The sequence below is a fragment of the Amphibalanus amphitrite genome, unplaced genomic scaffold (assembly GCF_019059575.1).
Source record: "Amphibalanus amphitrite isolate SeventyFive unplaced genomic scaffold, NRLGWU_Aamphi_draft 000259F_arrow, whole genome shotgun sequence".
Classification (NCBI taxonomy): Eukaryota; Metazoa; Arthropoda; class Thecostraca; order Balanomorpha; family Balanidae; genus Amphibalanus; species Amphibalanus amphitrite.
The window spans coordinates 712,241-728,802 of record NW_024881754.1 but is presented as its reverse complement, the minus strand read 5'-3'; the positions used below and the strand labels follow the sequence as shown (position 1 = coordinate 728,802).

Sequence of the window (16,562 nt, the reverse complement as noted above, 5' to 3'; positions counted from 1 at the left end):
GTTTTTCCATAGGCGTAGGAACGTTTTCGAAAGTGGGGGGGCCAGGCTCCCAGAGGCCTAAAACCCAACCTACCCCCAAAATCCAATTTCTCCTCGGATTTCGGCCACTTTGTTTTCGCAAACATGCATAGAGGTAAAAAAAAAAAAAAATCGAGACAAAATAAGAATGTTTAAAAGTTCAGGGAGACTACCGCCCAGAAACTCATCCTGATAGACGCGTCCCCCTGTCCTTCGCAGCCGTTGGCACCTATGCAAATTACAGAGGCATCCAGAATTTTTTTATTACGAGCGAGTGTGAAACGTGCAAAGCGAGTCTTTTTAATATATACCTATAAAAATCAGAATGAACTGCGCAGCTAGGCTCAGGCCTGTAATGTTTTTACCTAAGAGGTTTATATATCAGCGACCTCTGCAAATGGGCTGATTGACTTATTAGAAGCCGGTGTGGGACCTTTAGAAGCCGGTTTGGGCCCTCAGAGACCAGTACAGGGCCTGCAAAGGGCAGTTTGAGACCTTTAGAGGCCGACTTCAGGGGCGTAGGCAGGGGGGGGCCACTGGGCCATGGCCCCCCCCTTGGGCGCCGAAGGCGCCCTTTGCGATTGGAGGGCGCCGAAGGCGCCCTCCAATCGCAAATGCAATTGTGATATAATCGAATCGAAAAACAATCGCGACTGGAGGGCGCCCTCCAATCGCGAATGTGTTTACAGGGAAAATACGGATGGAGGGCGCCTTCGGAGGACGCCCATTCCAAATACGCCCTCCAAATACGGTTGGAGGGCTCCCTCGGGCGCCCTCCAACCACATTTGTAGGCTGTAGCTCTCTAAGCGTAACGGTGGTCGCCTATGTAAGCCGCTGTCCCGTAAATAAGCGCCCTCTCACCCGAAGGCGCCATCCTGTAGGTCGCCACCCTGCTACATATTGCCGCCCTTCTGCTGATCGGCGTCCTCATAATTATTGGCGCTCTCCTACCTATTGCGCCCTCATGTGAAATTTTCAAGGCCGCCTTTCTCCTTTTTGGCACCCTATTGTTCAGTGCCGCCCTCCTACCTATTGGTTCCCTAGTCCTTCCTGTTGAATGTTAATCGGGGCCCTTCTCTTATTGGCGCCCTCGTGTTGATCGCCGCCCTCCTAACCACTGGCACCCTCCTGTTGATCACCGCCCTCCTATCCACTGGTACCTTCCTGTTGACCAGCGCCCTCCGCACAGACGCCCTCCTGTTCGTGTCATCCTCTTGAGCAAAGGCGCCCTCCTCACCATTGCCACCCCCATTTTAATCGTCACCCTTCCGCTCATTAACGACTCCCAGTTGATGACCGCCCTCCCACCTATTGGCGACCTCTTGTTGATCGCCACCCTCCTATTGGTGCTCTCCTGTTCCTCGCCACCCTCTTACCTGGTGGCGCCCTCCTGTTGATTGTTGATCGGGGCCCTCCTACCTATTGGTGCCCTCCTGTTGATCGCTGCCCTTCTATCCATTGGCGCCCTCCTGCTGCTCGCCAACTTCCTACCTATCGGTGCCCTACTATCGAAACTCGGGATGTTGATCGGGGCTCTCCTACCTATTAGCGCCCTCCTGTGGATCGCAGCCCTTCTACCTATTGGCAACATCCGTTGATCGCTGCCCTCTTATCATTTATTTACTCCTTTGGCATGTTTTTCAACTTAGTCGTTCTATTGCACATAGTTGATGTCTTGCCTGTGAAAACTGCCACAAATGAACGTGCATTCAGCACAATGAATGAAGTACCTATACCTACCAAAACTATCTACGCTCTACGATGCATAAAACACGTCTTTGGTCTTAACGGATTGATCCTACTTTACGTGCATCATGGTATCTATATGGATTACGATTAAGTATTGTCAACAGGTTCGGCCGCAACAGCAGGCATCTGAAGTTTCGGTGATTGAAACTGGTTATGTGGGTACACTGTATGCATCTGTGAGAAGGCTATGAAGGCTGGTCTGATGTAATTTGGATGATGTTTACGCATCTCGCGCTCCGGTATCAATCCGATACGGTGATCTGGTGCGTAGATATGCCACCGCCAATAAACTTTTATACATCGACACCCATGAGCCAAGCTTTCTATACAGTTTGTTTGTGTGGCAGCGGCCCGACCAAACCTTAGGTATTTTTTACACCTTCAAATTTGGTAAAAGAGCGAGAGGAGCTTTGAACGGTGATCGTATAAAAGGCGTGCCTAAAAAGCGGAGGAAAAGGTTGTTTTCAAAAATTTCGCGCGCCTTCGGCGCAGCATTTCAAGAACACTTGACCTTTTGTGACCTGGAGTATAAAGAATACACACGATGCAAAATCAATGCAGCACGACCTATACGAGGTTACGCAAAAAAAAAAAAACTGGTGGCATGGTAAAAAACGCCTCCCAACCCCCCAACCCCCACCCCGCTGAGCGATTTTTTTATCTCGCGACCGTATGGCGCCCTCCTTGGGTGAGGTGGCGCCCTCCAAACCCTTGGCCCCCCCCTTCGCGATTTTCTAAATACGCCGCTGGCCGACTTGGGTCATCAGTGGCTAATGTGGGTCATTACAGGCCAGCATGGGCCCTCAGAGGTCAGTGTCGGACCCTAAAATACCGCCATGGGCCAGCGTTGGACCCCAGAGGCCAGCAGAAGGCCCTAAAAACCAAAATGGGCCTGAGAGGCCGGCATCGGGTCTTCAGAGTTAAGAATCCAGTGTGAGACCCTAAGAGGCTAATGTGGGTCCTTACAGGCCAGCATGGGTTCTTAGAGGTCAGTGTGGGACCCTAAAGGACCGGCATGAGCCGGCGTTGGACCCCTAAGGTCAGGCTGGGCCCTCAGAGGCCGATGCGGACCCTAAGAGGCCGGCATCGGGTCTTCAGAATTCAGTGCGGGGCCCTCGGAGGCACCTAAAAGTTAGTCTTGGGACCCCAGACACAGAAATGAGGCCACCTGAGGCCGGTTTAGGAACCCTCGAATGCCAGTGGAGGGCCCTCAGAGGTCAATGTGGGTTCTCGCTCCTCAGAGGTCAATGTGGGTGCTTGACCGCTACTGAAGGGCCCTCCGAGATCAGTGTAGGACCCTCAAAGACTGGTATGGGAGCTGTTAACCCGCGCCGTGCTGGAGGGTGGGGGGCTGTATGAACACCCCTGTGTTTTTTTTTTTCTCGCGAATATCTCCAAAACGGCGACGCGGAGCGCCACCGTTTGTAGCACACCTTATCATACATTGGTTCTACACATGTTGTGAAAATTTCAGACCAAGCTCATTCAAGGTCAGGTCACCAGGTCACTTAAAGTGACCACACCTCATAAAGTTTCCATGTCTGCCATAGCTACACCGAGTGACCGATCGCTTTGAAACTTTCAGAAGTTGCTAACAGCAATAGTGTGTACCTACAAAATGTACCTCATAGAATTTTGATATCGATGACCTAAGGTCAGGTCAATTTTGCGACATCCTCAAGCCATCATAAGTCATGGGAGAAAACTGAAATGCGCCTCTTTTGGACGAAAGCCATTATAAACACTCCCAAACACTGAATTACAAGTAACTTAGACACACTGAACATGAAAATGGTGTCCGTGACCCCTGTTATGCCCCTCAGGTCATCTCAGCTCACGAATGGTGTCTAACAGTTCTTCGCGAATAACTTTTGATAGAGACATGCTAGAGCGATGAAAACACCTTAGATGTGGTCATCTCGACGATACAGATCGATTGATATGCAACATGACCCTTTCCGGTCAGGTCACCTTGACCTGAAGTAAAATTTTCAAGTTGACATTTCAATGTCAAATTCATTCGATGCGTCTTATAGACGCATCGAATGAATGCGACGCATCGAATATAGAGTTCATTCGATGCGTCTTATAGACGAGAGGAACACGATGCCGGTAAAACTAAGCTCGTGCATGGCTTGAGTCAGAAAAACTGCAGAAAAACTGTTCCGAAAAAAAACGGCTGTTTTGGCAGTTTTTGCACCCTGCAGGCCAAACTGCTGATGTAAGGTCAAATCTGAGAGATCAGAATTATTCAGAAAGGTCGTTGCTAGGGCTATCGAATGCGCTTTTCCACGGCGCTGTAGCTCTATTGGTTACCGAGTTATGCGTTGGCTTCTTGGACATTGCTGACAATACATTCGACCTGAAAATCGGCGAAATTTTGCCTTCAATGACCTCTGGTGACCTGACCAAAAAATTGACCTAAGTGATTTCGTCATTATTTTTGGCGCTCTTTCGAACGTCGCCTTTCACGTCTCGCTACGTGGCCCCGGGGTGTTCAAACACCCCCCCCCCCACAGGGCGTGGAAATCCAGGACCCCCAGCGTGGCGCAGGTTAATAGCTGGCGTGAGTTTCTTGAGCCTCGTGACAATCGAATTAGGGCCAGAGCCCCATACACCCATGGGGCCCATTGGCTGTCGGGGGGAGGGGGACAAATGAATGATATGATGGCCCCCTGATTTACCTTTGGAGGGGGAACGGCATGTCCCTGATTCCTCCCCCCTCTGCGACCGCCACTGCACTGAAAGTGGAAGGGGCAGGGGCAGATACAGACATGGCTGGCCCCTAGCCCGTTTGAACCGAGGCAGGGGGGGGGGGGGGCATTGTCACCCTGGACCCAAGCTACTGCGCCCTTGACGAACTATACCGACCCCAAGCAGATCCAGTCAAGCGTTGGTCGTTTGTATACGCATTCTCTTGCACCGTGCCAGTATTGTCTTATACCTTTTCAGTGTTCGCTGCCCTGCCTCGTATTCAACAAAATGCTGCCACCAGGATTTACAGTTTTGTCGCTGATATGGTTTCATTCATTGAGTGAAGGAAATTGCGGTCAATAACGTTGTAGAAACAAAAGGGAATCTTCATTAACGGGCAAGCTGAACAGTCGCCAAGTTGTGGTGTTTAGGGTACCGGGTGGTAGGTACAGACAGACACCAAAGTCAGCAAAAAGTGGGGGGGCCAGTTAACATTGCTGGCCCCCCCACCTCCGAAAGTGGGGGGGGCCATGGCCCCCCCGGCCCCCCCCCCTGTTCCTACGCCTATGCGTTTTTCTATTGAAAAACAAATCTGAGTTCCCTGACAATTTGGCAAAATATACACCGAGATCAGTTGAGATCATGATTGATGGATCAATCTGATGCAAAAGACCGCAATTGTTGATCGGTCGAGTGGCTGCCGAAATATAAAGTTGTGAAAAGCATCACGGGGTGGGGTCGGGCGGCTCTCACTGATATTTCCCGACTAAGCAAATGGGCTCGCTGGCTCGCTCGTTAATTAGGCACTTGAATCAGCGAATGTGTTCTTGAGCTGACTGATCTACCTAGATAGGTTGGTGGATCCTAAGGTTGGGCTCGCACCTACGCCTCTCATTTCTTAAACGACACAATTAATGATCCTGACCCACATAGTCCTTACTCCTTACGTAAATGTGGCAGCACTGTAGGGATCATCTATTATGTATTTCAGACCCTGTGGAACAGTCCTTTTCGGCTATTTCTCGTTGTATATGCGTTTGATCTTAACCAAATTTTGGCATTGCTAGTTTGAGAGCCCTACCTAATTTTTATCAATATGGTCTATTAACAAAAATTAACTAATTAAGGCACTTGTCATTGACTGATAATGTTAAGGTCGTCAGAGCCCTGCTTAGAGGCTGGCACAGGCTGGGCGCTGTCTCCCCTCTGATTGGTCGTCACTGCGGCTTGGCTCCGCCCACTTGCGGTCCAGCCTCGGGTCATGTCGGCGGCAGTCGCAGTTTGGCCGGCCGGCGTGCGGGCCGCGCGCGCAGCGCAGCGCAGCGGAGTGGAGCACTTGCTTGAACGTCATGAACTTGTATTATTAAGGTGTTCTACGACAAATAAGGACGGAGGGAGAAAGAAAAAGGAAGATGAGACAAAGTGACAATCAGACTAACGGTAGACGGTGGCTAGTGGACAGCAAACAATGTGCATAAACGCTAGGGCAGAGAAAGGAGACCCGAGGCAAAAACGGTAGACGAAAGACATCTTTCTCTGTTTTAATGTTTTTTCAGCCCTAAGATCTATCAACGATATCCTCAAAGCATTGCGGAACTCTTATGGAAAATTGAATATTTTTACACCAAAAAATAACAATTTTATTTAAAAAAAACGAAATGCAAGTACATATGTGTATACTGTATATCCTCAAATAAGACCGTTGAATGTCACATTCCATAGCAAATACGTATCTAAAGACAATCCAGTAGATTCTGTTTCGTTGCTCCTTAAATGCACCATAGCCTGTAGGAAAACAGGTCAGCGGAGAAGCTCGTTGTAAATTATTGAAAGTAAGATTCTTTTAATTTTGTAGGCAATAACATTATGGAGCTTACTCTGTAGTTGAAAGGAGTGCTTATCACTTTATACATACACCGATCTGCATTGCATTGCATTCTTCATCCTCGTTCTCTCCGCGCGAGATACGACACATTCACGCAAGGACACCTGCGTTAGCGTGCGTCTTGTTCCAGTCCGCCAGAGCTCCGCGCCGCCCTGACCCCGAGAGGCGAATGACCGGTCTCGGTGTCGCGGCGCAGTGGGCGGAGCTTAGCCGCGGCGCAACAGCTGACGCTGCTACGCCATGCTAGCCTCTACCACGGCGCAGAGTTTTCCTGTCATTTTTTACCATTACAAGTCAATGACAAGTGCCTTTCATCTTGACAATTTGTTAAAAGACCATATTAGTAAAAATTAGGTAGGCCCTTGAAACTCATTGTGTCAAAGTTTGGTTGAAAGCAAGCGTATAGGTAACGAGAAAGAGCCAAAAAGGACTGTTCCAGGGGGTCTGAAATGCATAGTATGCGATTTGTCATTTCATGTTGTCATTTTCATTTATATTGTCACCGCTTTATTAATCAATCTGTTGCCTGTTGTCAATTGCGCGTCAAGTTTGTTTGTTATTTGTAAACCGGCCTGCCGCTGGCCTCAGCCTTCCTAGTAACCGCTGTGCCATACGCTATAGAACGTGTCGTGCAAAGGTCACGGCGGCACCCCTGAGGCGGCCGCTGCCCGTACGTTTAGGAGCCCTTTGTCGTGACGTCATGACTGTGAACAAAGGTCGCGGTAGGGGCTCTCCCGGCAGCCGGACGGTGACTCATACGTTAAGCTTGTCTCTCGCCGCGCCTGCGGGCATATTGGTAGTACTAGGGACGGCCAGCATGTGACCGCGGTTTTCGGAACGACATTGTCAATTCGTTTCTCGACTCTGCTGTTCGCTACAAGACAAATACACATAGAAAACGGCTCGGGCATTTGGAGAAGAGCGGCTACTCTGAGGCGAGGGAAGAACACGGAGATTCACACAAACGACCTGACTAGGTTGCACCGGCCACAGTCGACCGAGGTGGGCTTCCGCGCCCTTAAAGACGCCTCTGACTGGCCATTGCGCTGACACCCTGGTCGGACCACGGTCATTGATCGGACCCTGCCACTGGTTCGTGCTCAGGCTGCCTTAGCGGGTAGACCTGCTCGACCAGACGCCCCACTGGTGGGTGAGTGCTCGGTTCCGACTTTCACCGCCGGTCCAACAGCGTTCTGCTGGTTCCCGCCGATCCGGTTACGACACCGCAAGTGCCGTACCGACTCGGGCGTCCAAGGTGGGCGTAACGGTTACCACACCAGTTCGCGACCCCCAGGCTCTGTCAGCCGTCGTACGGCTCTCGGACGGACACTCTAATAGATCAGCCACAGATCAATAGATTGTCACAGACCGTCCGTCCAGCCACGCGCTACCCACAGCGCAGTACGACAGCACCTTGGGCAGCACAAATGACGGCGTTCCGCTCACCATTTACTTTGGCGGCGTACCGTCATGCATGATAAATTACGGAGGAATGGCCAGAATAGCCCGTTTGCGCTTTGTTTTAAAGTTACCCCAGTTACGACCGCCACAACGGGTACATCCACATTTCAACCCATGCCGACACTGCTGTCCAAACTGGAATAATACATGTGGCTATAACACATGACTATGGGGCAAGCTTCTACAACCGGGCCCCGAGGGCTAGCTAGCATTGCCGGAAAATGACTAAGGTTTTGCATGGTGAAAAGGTGCCGACTGCTGTAACATGTAGGGAAATAGTTTGCAGATAATATACCAAATTACAATTTGCTGGCATTTGTCCCACAAGTACGTAAGACCCTCAAATAACTGACGAGAAACAGGTTCGTGTCTCTTTGCGAGTTAACCTCCCCCACTCTCCAGACGTGATGGCGTTCCGGCTCTATCTTTCAGGCGGCGCTGCTCTGCCTGTCCTGGCAGTTCTCCTGTCGGCAGGCATCTGGTGGAGCTCCGGCGAGCCCCTGCCGCGCCCGTTCAACCTCACCACCCGCTGGCAGAGCCGGCTCCAGTTCTGGCAGTTCGCAGCGGTGACCTGGGCCTCGTTTCATAAAAGGAATTACTTACGGCGTTCCGTCAATTATGCCAGATTTGGCGTATTTGATGCCAATTCGGTTTCATAAAGCCGGAGACCGGAGTAATTCACGACATCGAAAGTACGGAGCTTCATTTACGGCAAATGCTCGATTCCGGACCAATTGATGCCATTTGGGTTTCATAAAACGACGTAATTAACGCCAAATATTTTATCAAGCTCTTGATATCAGTGGTGTAAACTACGCACAAAAATGTTGCGTGATTTTGAATTAATGTGAAGATTCGAAGCTAATTTTTAATATATTTTATAATGTTGAGCCCGGTGAGGAAGAAAGAACAGCCAAAATGAGAAAAAGAAACTGCAAATCTTCTGTACCAGTCGCTTTTTGTGGCCACTATCGGAATTTTGTTTATTCGCCGCGCCGCGCCACTTTCGTAGTTAGGCACACTTCTGCTTAGCTGGCTTTCTGCTGTTTTTAATATATTGTTTTAATAAAGGATGGTCGTCAATATCAATTTTGTTTTTTTCATACATAATTTTTAAGATTTAAATTCAACATAATTGTTTTATAAATTCTCGTAAAAAATAAGTGTTGACATGAAATTGTAATTTGTAGGACGCTTGATAAATTACGGTAACTACGCAAATGTGCTTAGTTACGGAGGTGTAAACAATTCCAGTTGTGGCTTTGTGAAACGGATTTATTTGCGCTCCGTAGTTTGAAAGGGTGTGAATTACGGAAAGGTGTAAGTTACGGCAGAGTTTTATGAAACGAGGCCCTGGTCGCCGCCCGATGACGCCGTGTTCGATCAACACCCAGCTCCGGACGGCTGCTTCTGTAGAAACCTGTGCATCAGCGACGCCCGGTGCGTGGCCACCGACCTGGGCCTCGTTTCATAAAACTCTGCCGTAACTTACACCTTTCCGTATTTCACACCCTTTCAAACTACGGAGCGTAAATTAAGCCGTTTCACAAAGCCAAAACTGGAATTGTTTACACCTCCGTAACTAAGCACATTTGCGTAGTTACCGTAATTTATCAAGTGTCCTACAAATTACAATTTCATGTCAATACTTATTTGTTACGAGAAATTATAAAACATTTATGTTAAACTTAAATCTTAAAAATTATTTATGAAAAAAACAAAATTGATATTGATGACCATCCTTTATTAAATCAATATATTGAAAACAGCAGAAAGCCAGCTAAGCAGAAGTGCCTAACTACGAAAGTGGCGCGGCGCGGCGAATAAACAAAATTCCGATAGTGGCCACAAAAAGCGACTGGTACAGAAGATTTGCAGTTTCTTTTTCTCATTTTGGCTGTTCTTTCTTCCTCACCGGGCGCAACATTATAAAATATATTAAAAATTAGTTTCGAATCTTCACATTAATTCAAATTCACGCAACATTTTTGTGCGTAGTTTACACCACTGATATCAAGAGCTTGATAAAATATTTGGCGTTAATTACGTCGTTTTATGAAACCCAAATGGCATCAATTGGTCCGGAATCGAGCATTTGCCGTAAATGAAGCTCCGTAATTTCGATGGCGTGAATTACTCCGGTCTCCGGCTTTATGAAACCGAATTGGCATCAAATACGCCAAATCTGGCATAATTGACGGAACGCCGTAAGTAATTCCTTTTATGAAACGAGGCCCTGGTGGTGACCTCGGAGGGCCTCTCCTGTCGGCTGGCTGCGCGCCGCGGCGGCAGTCTCAACACCACCTCGGCCGTCGCCGCCTTCGTCCGGGTGGGCCGCGCCGACCTCGGGGAGCGCTGCCTCATCGATGCGGAGTGCTGGGAGAGCCTGGAGGGCGCCGGGTGCGTGGACGGCGTGTGCGCGTGCCCGGCGCCGGCGCTGACGGCGCGCGGTGACTGCGTCATCAGCAACTGCTCCGAGCTGACGGCGCTGGGCGTCACCACCAGCGGCCAGCACTGGATGCGGCTGGCCACCGGCGCCGCGCTCACTGCCCTCTACTGCGACATGGAGACCGACGGGGGCGGCTGGACCGTGTTCCAGCGGCGCCAGGACGACACCGAGCAGGTCGACTTTTACAGAAACTGGCAGGACTACCGCGATGGCTTCGGCAACGTCTCCGGCCAGCTCTGGCTGGGCAACGAGCTGATCCACCATCTGACGGCGCGCGGGCCGCACCAGCTGCGCATCGACATGGAAGACTTTGAGGGCGACCGACGCTTCGCGCAATACGCCAGCTTCTCGCTGGTAGACGAGGCGGACAACTACCGACTGTCGGTGAGCGGCTTCACAGGGAACGTGAATGACTCGTTCGCTTATTATCACAGCGGCTTCGAGTTCTCCACCAAAGACAGAGACAACGACAGGACCGGCAAGGAGTGGTGTGCCAAGTCGTACCAGGGTGCCTGGTGGTATAATGCCTGTCACCGGTCCAATCTGAACGGGCTATACCTGAGACGCCACACCAAAGAATTTGCCACCAGCGTCTGTTGGAAGGCCTGGAGAGGGTTTTACTACTCACTAAAATTCACCGAAATGAAAATCCGGCCCAGTCCCTAAAATACTACTGACGCTAGCAAAACAATTTCGGTTACGCTCAAGTGCGTATCACAATATCTGAAATTGCTGGTGGTCACTTGCAGAGGAAAACGAGGATGGCCGCTTGATAACGGTCATATGTCCTGGGTTGAAACATTTTCCCGTCACTACAGTGATGCTGAATAATCGATCACAATCCAACGTTTACTATTGTAGTACTAGTGTCGTATGAACTGACGCTGGGCCGACGCGGCCGGCGTCGAGCCGGCCGCATGGGGAGGCCGGCGGCCGACCTGCCCTGCGGCGGTCACGTGGGCAAGGTGACGCCGACTGGCCGTGGCCCGGCCGGGGGAGAGCTGGTAAAGCGCCGGTCAGCGACGGACGCTCTCGCGTGGTCGAAATGTGCAACTGCATTATCATTAGTTAAGTCTTTATCCTGTGTTTATGTGAACAATATATAGCAACTATGTAATTCACTTTATGCCAATTTAATGCAGTCTGGTGTGCCTTGCGCAATTTTTAGATATCTTCGTGCATTTGGAATTTGGATCACCGTGTTGAGCACCAGTGGTGTTTTACTGAGATTCTCGTTTAGGCGACGCGTTCTCACCCGCCTGGGTCGGCACCCACAAGGATGTTCGATAGTTCGATACCTATACCCTGCCCACAAGCAATGTCCTTCAACCCAAGTGTCGTCGGTTATCTTTATACTGCGTGTAGAAGTCAGCGAATTTCTTGTGACGCTTTGCCTTTGCCTTTCCAGCTCACAATTTATGTTTAATCGTTGTAGGAACTGTCATCTGTACCATGCTTTATTTATGAGAACTTGCAGCATTCATAAGCGACTGGATAATTAATGACTCTCTGTACGGCAAGAACGCTTACCGGTAGTGCTGCAACTTGCGACGCTGGCTAGATAACTAAAAATGGTAACACTTGCAAGTGATACATGTCTGCACCATCTGATGACAATACAATTCTCTTTAATTAACATTTTATTGTTTTGAAGCGCTGGGTAGACTGATGCACATAACAGGTATCGGACCGGACAACAGCATCACCATTGTGACAGTAGTTGATAATGTGACTGAATGGAGAGGAAGGAAACTGCCGAGACCACGCCGCCATCACAGGCAGAATCATTGCGGGCGAATGAGTCATAAACGGAGCAGATTGATACCCCACCTAATACACATCATAGATTGAGATAAGCCTGATGTAGTTACTTTAAGAGTGTACCAATTACCAAACCATCTAAATGGAAATATCTGAAGTCGATACAAACTATATCTATGTCTGGGGGAAAAAAAGAGAGCGTCACGCAGCTTGAACAATTACGCTACACTGACACAAGACACTCTGCTTGTGTCCTTAGCATGGGCTACGCGAAGCATGCGTCTCCGAGGGTTATTAACTGCAACGAAACGAACTAAGCACCGGTAGTCAGAAGGCGGTAGCCACACACAACCGCGATGCGCCGTGCTCTCTTGTTCTTTGTTCAGTCGAGTAAGCTGCGGTGACGGTTGAGCCAAAGACGACGCGATGAATGCTGACTGAGGCCGAGAGTACCATTTTCCCAGTGGTTCTGTAAACAAAGAAAAAATAAATGTAAATCTCGCGGCGATTTGCACACGGCATAAAAACTTCGCATATATGCCAGTGCAACTCCCGAACAGTCACGTTGGTACAAAAGAGGTACATTTCTGATACAGTTGTCACGCAATCGTGCTGGCAATACGACATATGACCACCGGTGCCGGTTGAACCATAGTGCCGGAAAACTGACCTCTCCGCCATCGAAGTCTGCAGGGGATGCCTGTTGTCAGAGGGCGCCCACACCGCCGTCCGGTGGAGTCCCACGTGCAGAAGATGACCGCACCTCCAGCGAGCTCCGCGGACCCGGCACGCTCTCCCGTTGCACCGCATGAAACGTGGAAGGGGAGTCAGCCGCAGTCGCACCTGTCGCTAGCCAAACACAATGACTACACAATGAACTAATCCAGATACAGTTGACATCTGAACACCCGCAATCATCGTTTTAAGAAACTTATCATGACAAATAGGTACATGCACAAAGCTGTTTTCTTCGACAGGATTAGAAACGTGGTAACTGTATGTTTGTCCATTTTTAATTTATAGCTGTCATCATATCATTAAAGATGTAATGTAACGTGAATTATTCCGAAAGTGTGTCGGTTATTATTAATAGGTTATTATAAAAGCAAGCAAAAAAAAAAGATAAAAAACAGAATGCTTGCGACGCCAGGTTGCTGTACCCCCGATAATCAACCTGAACTCCATGCATCGCCCATCAAGCTGTGACAGCACGCGACAGACACGCAGAGAAAAGGGATACGGAGCCGACGCCCTAATTGTTTACACAAGTGCCACGCTGGAGTCAGCTGTTCGCTGCGAACTAAACTCGTGTCAAATATTTCCCTCGGGCCGACGCTATAGGTGCGAAGAGAGGTCGATACTACGCCTCCGCTTTACCGCGTGCACATAAGGCCAACTGGTGCTAAAGGACCCATTAGTGTCGCCAAACGCCCGTTGCAGGGAAAATGATAACGGTGCAAACGGCGCTGATGGTCATATACCAGCTATACAAGTACCCACCACCCTGTGGTTAAACGTCGGTACAGTGATTACGAGACAGCGATAGTCTTCGCGATAGACCTTGCAAGAATTACATAATATCCTTCAAGCTACATAGAAACGGATCACAATAGCAACAACCGAGCCTCCATCCGGCCGAGGAACCGGAGCGTTGCTGCCGGTGGTCCCGGTAACTGTACACACAGACCCCCCCCCCAAATCACACTTTTGAACTCCTCCACCCCGGCTCAGAGACATAGTTTTTCAGACTCCTTTATGGGAAGAGATCTTAAAGAGTAAAGACAAAATTCAAACACAACTGCGCCTGCGAGCCGTTGACGGTGACAGTAAAGAACAAGCAGCAGGGAAGATCTCTCTTCATATCTCAGCCACGGGCGCGGGGCGACCACGCAAAATCACGGTTCCGGAATCCTGGTCGTATCCCGAACTGAGGGCAACCCGTCACGCGAGTGAACAACAGCTCAAAATGATGCATCTGAAACATTTTGACATTCCAGACCCCTAGACGGGGAATCCGAGCTCCTCCTAGGAGCCAACGTAATCGAAGCCATCCTACAGCACGACGTGCACAACGTGAGAGTGGGACAGTGCGGCCACCCGATAGCCGTTCGAGCCACGTTCGGCTGGGCGCTGACCCAACTGGCGCCAGAAGCCACGCGTGAGGCGACGTTCGTCAGAAAGGAAGGCGTCTCTCCTGACGCTGAGCTGGACACGACGTTCAGAGGGTGGTGGACCACCCTCATTCGGCAATTGTAAATGGAATACAATGGGCCATACACATTGAGCACGGTGTAAAATCCTTGGCGTGTCTCTACCCGACGTCTGCGTGCAGAAATAGTGGTGGTTGCTTGGGTCAATTCAGTTCATGAACGATTCAATTCACAAAGCACGTTCCACCACTGGGTAACAATTCATCATTATCAATGCAAAGTGAATGGCTGTGAGTTTTGTGAAGTCGTTTGGGTGAAAATGTATGAATGTGTATTGTGTATGTACGCTCAACATCCGCCCATGGATAACTATCCGCCCGTACACCAAGCAAAGGTCACCAAGTTCGACCCGCCACTAGGGCAGCGGTACCCCGTCCGTTCACGGCCACCACCCTATTCGTCGTCAACATGAGAATGGGCTTCAGCCGCATGGACAGTGATCAATACACTCTGTCAGCACGTGTAAATCATAATCATAATCGAAAGTCTAGCGAGACTGACCTTCCAGCAAACCAGGGACCTCAGCCTCTCGGTCGCGCAGTTCACCGATGAGCCATAGGTGCAAGTGTGGAGCGCCATCCTTCTGTACCGAGTCCAAAATACTCAGGAAGCGGAACAGTTAACTCCCTCCGATCCCAGCCTGCGTCTCGCCTCCTAATCGCTCACCCACTTGCGACCACTGGCACAAATCGTGTACTCATTCGGTCGGTTCCAATGCCGAGCCAAAGGCATCATGTACGTCTGTCCGGTGTAAATCATTTGTCCCCCGCAGCGGCACTGGTCCGTTCCGGCCAGTAAAAGGGGAGTTGCGCCCTCTCGGGTCTCAGCTATGATCCTCTTCTTGCATCCAACATCTTCCAAGAACCCCTATCCCTACTCCCTGCCCCCTCCCCTCTCACCACAATCCTGTTTTATCAAGGCTTGGGCGAGCCGACCCGTCTCCATAGGATGCAGGGAACCCTGGTGGCTGAGCCCCCCGTCGCGCGGGTCAGTCGTGGCGCGGAGGCAACACTCCTCTTTGGCCCGAATTTCTGGGAGAGATGGCGCGCCACATCGAGAAGCTCCTTTTGACTGTCGCACGGAGTGGTGGCTGGGCTCCCTCGCTGGCGTGCTGACGTGTACACCAGCTTGCCGGTGACGTGGTGCCTTGCCGCCGCCTCTGGTGGCGTCCTGGTTTTATGGCGTCAAGGGAGGAGGTGTCGTCCAACCTTAGGGGGTGGTGTGATGCAGGTCAAAAGAAAAAAGTTGCTCTCCTCTTTTGGCAACTTCGTTCATTTCAAGTTTGTGTCATATTTACTTTGTCTGTTCTCAGACGATTCCCGAACAGCCATACCGCTGAACATATATTGGCGTCATTCGAGGAGGTCATCGACGAGTATGGACTGGCGGGCAAGGTGCTCGTGCTGGTGACCGATAGTGCAAGCAACATGCTCAAGGTTTTCCGGGGAGGTTTTGCGCTGGCCCCGCAGCCTGGCAAGTCTGCAGATGCTGCCGGAAGCACTGAGGAGGCAGCTGACTCTGAGGATGACACTGTAAGTAAAGTAAATCAAATTTGGTACCTAAAACGAGTAAGAAAATCGTTTCGGCGCCAATGAAAGCCACAATGCTACACGAACACGGAAAGATAAAAAAGCGACACGAAAATAACCGCATCTGAAAAGACGTAAAACAAGGAAAGGGCACAATCCACCCATAAGAAAGCAGTTCGTATTGCATAGCGCCCAACTTCTTTTGGCGCACTGAGCGACGCATTCGAGCCTTTACCGCCGCCATTTGCAGCGAGGTGGCGACGGGTGTCACGCGGGGACCATTTCGGGCCCCGCCGCTGCCGAACTTCGGCGTGAATCCGCCGAGTGCGCGGATAAACCACAATGGCACAATTAATCCAGAAGATTGCGCGGTGGAATACACGGATCTCGACGAGCTGGCGGGTCTCATTTTTGCAAACGGCGGATCTGGGACACAGTTGTTCAAGGCGGATATCAAAGCCGCATTTAAGCTTATACCCGTTCGGCCCAATCCATGGCACGCCCTCGGCTTCTGCTAGACTGCTGGTCGGGCCGGCGTTGGTACCAAGTAGCGCTTCCGTTTCGCTGCCGCTCCTCCTCACATATATTCAAAGATTTTGCGACGCTACTACGAGACACTCTGCGGGCCGCCACAATAACCCAGCAGTGCTCAACTATTTGGACGATTTCTTCGGGGTCGAACCCCCCCCCCTGCTGCCATGGCCCCCACATACCTAAGTTGTGCGAGCACCTGTGCGAGACCGTGGGTGTGCCCTTGCAGCCGGGGAAGTGCACGCCCCCGACCACTAGCATCGAGATACTGGGG

The 16,562-nt window shown here is 50.4% G+C and overlaps 2 protein-coding genes across 2 annotated transcripts in view; one reads left to right on the top strand and one right to left on the bottom strand.

Moving 5' to 3' along the window:
• Nucleotides 1-8,215: 8,215 nt before the first annotated feature.
• On the top strand, nt 8,216-12,412 carry LOC122386689 (ryncolin-2-like). The gene is made up of 3 exons (XM_043376128.1): nt 8,216-8,364; nt 10,101-10,765; nt 12,405-12,412. The coding sequence occupies exons 1-3, from the start codon at nt 8,216-8,218 to the stop codon at nt 12,410-12,412; spliced, it is 822 nt and encodes a 273-aa protein (XP_043232063.1).
• The window catches only part of LOC122386696 (exocyst complex component 6B-like), a 118,371-nt gene continuing 114,178 nt past the window's right edge, over nt 12,370-16,562 (bottom strand). Inside the window, exons 7-8 of the transcript XR_006257430.1 lie at nt 12,689-12,814; nt 12,370-12,487 (exon numbers count right to left, since the gene is read on the bottom strand). The gene's annotated coding sequence lies outside the window, so the exon portion shown is untranslated. The remainder of the gene's footprint in view (nt 12,488-12,688; nt 12,815-16,562) is intronic.

Excerpts from the sequence above, each read along its gene's own strand:
- LOC122386689 (XM_043376128.1), top strand. The coding sequence starts at position 8,216 with ATGGCGTTCCGGCTCTATCTTTCAGGCGGCGCTGCTCTGCCTGTCCTG. Across the intron at positions 8,365-10,100 it reads AGCCGGCTCCAGTTCTGGCA|TCTCAACACCACCTCGGCCG; the intron begins GTTCGCAGCGGT and ends CCGCGGCGGCAG.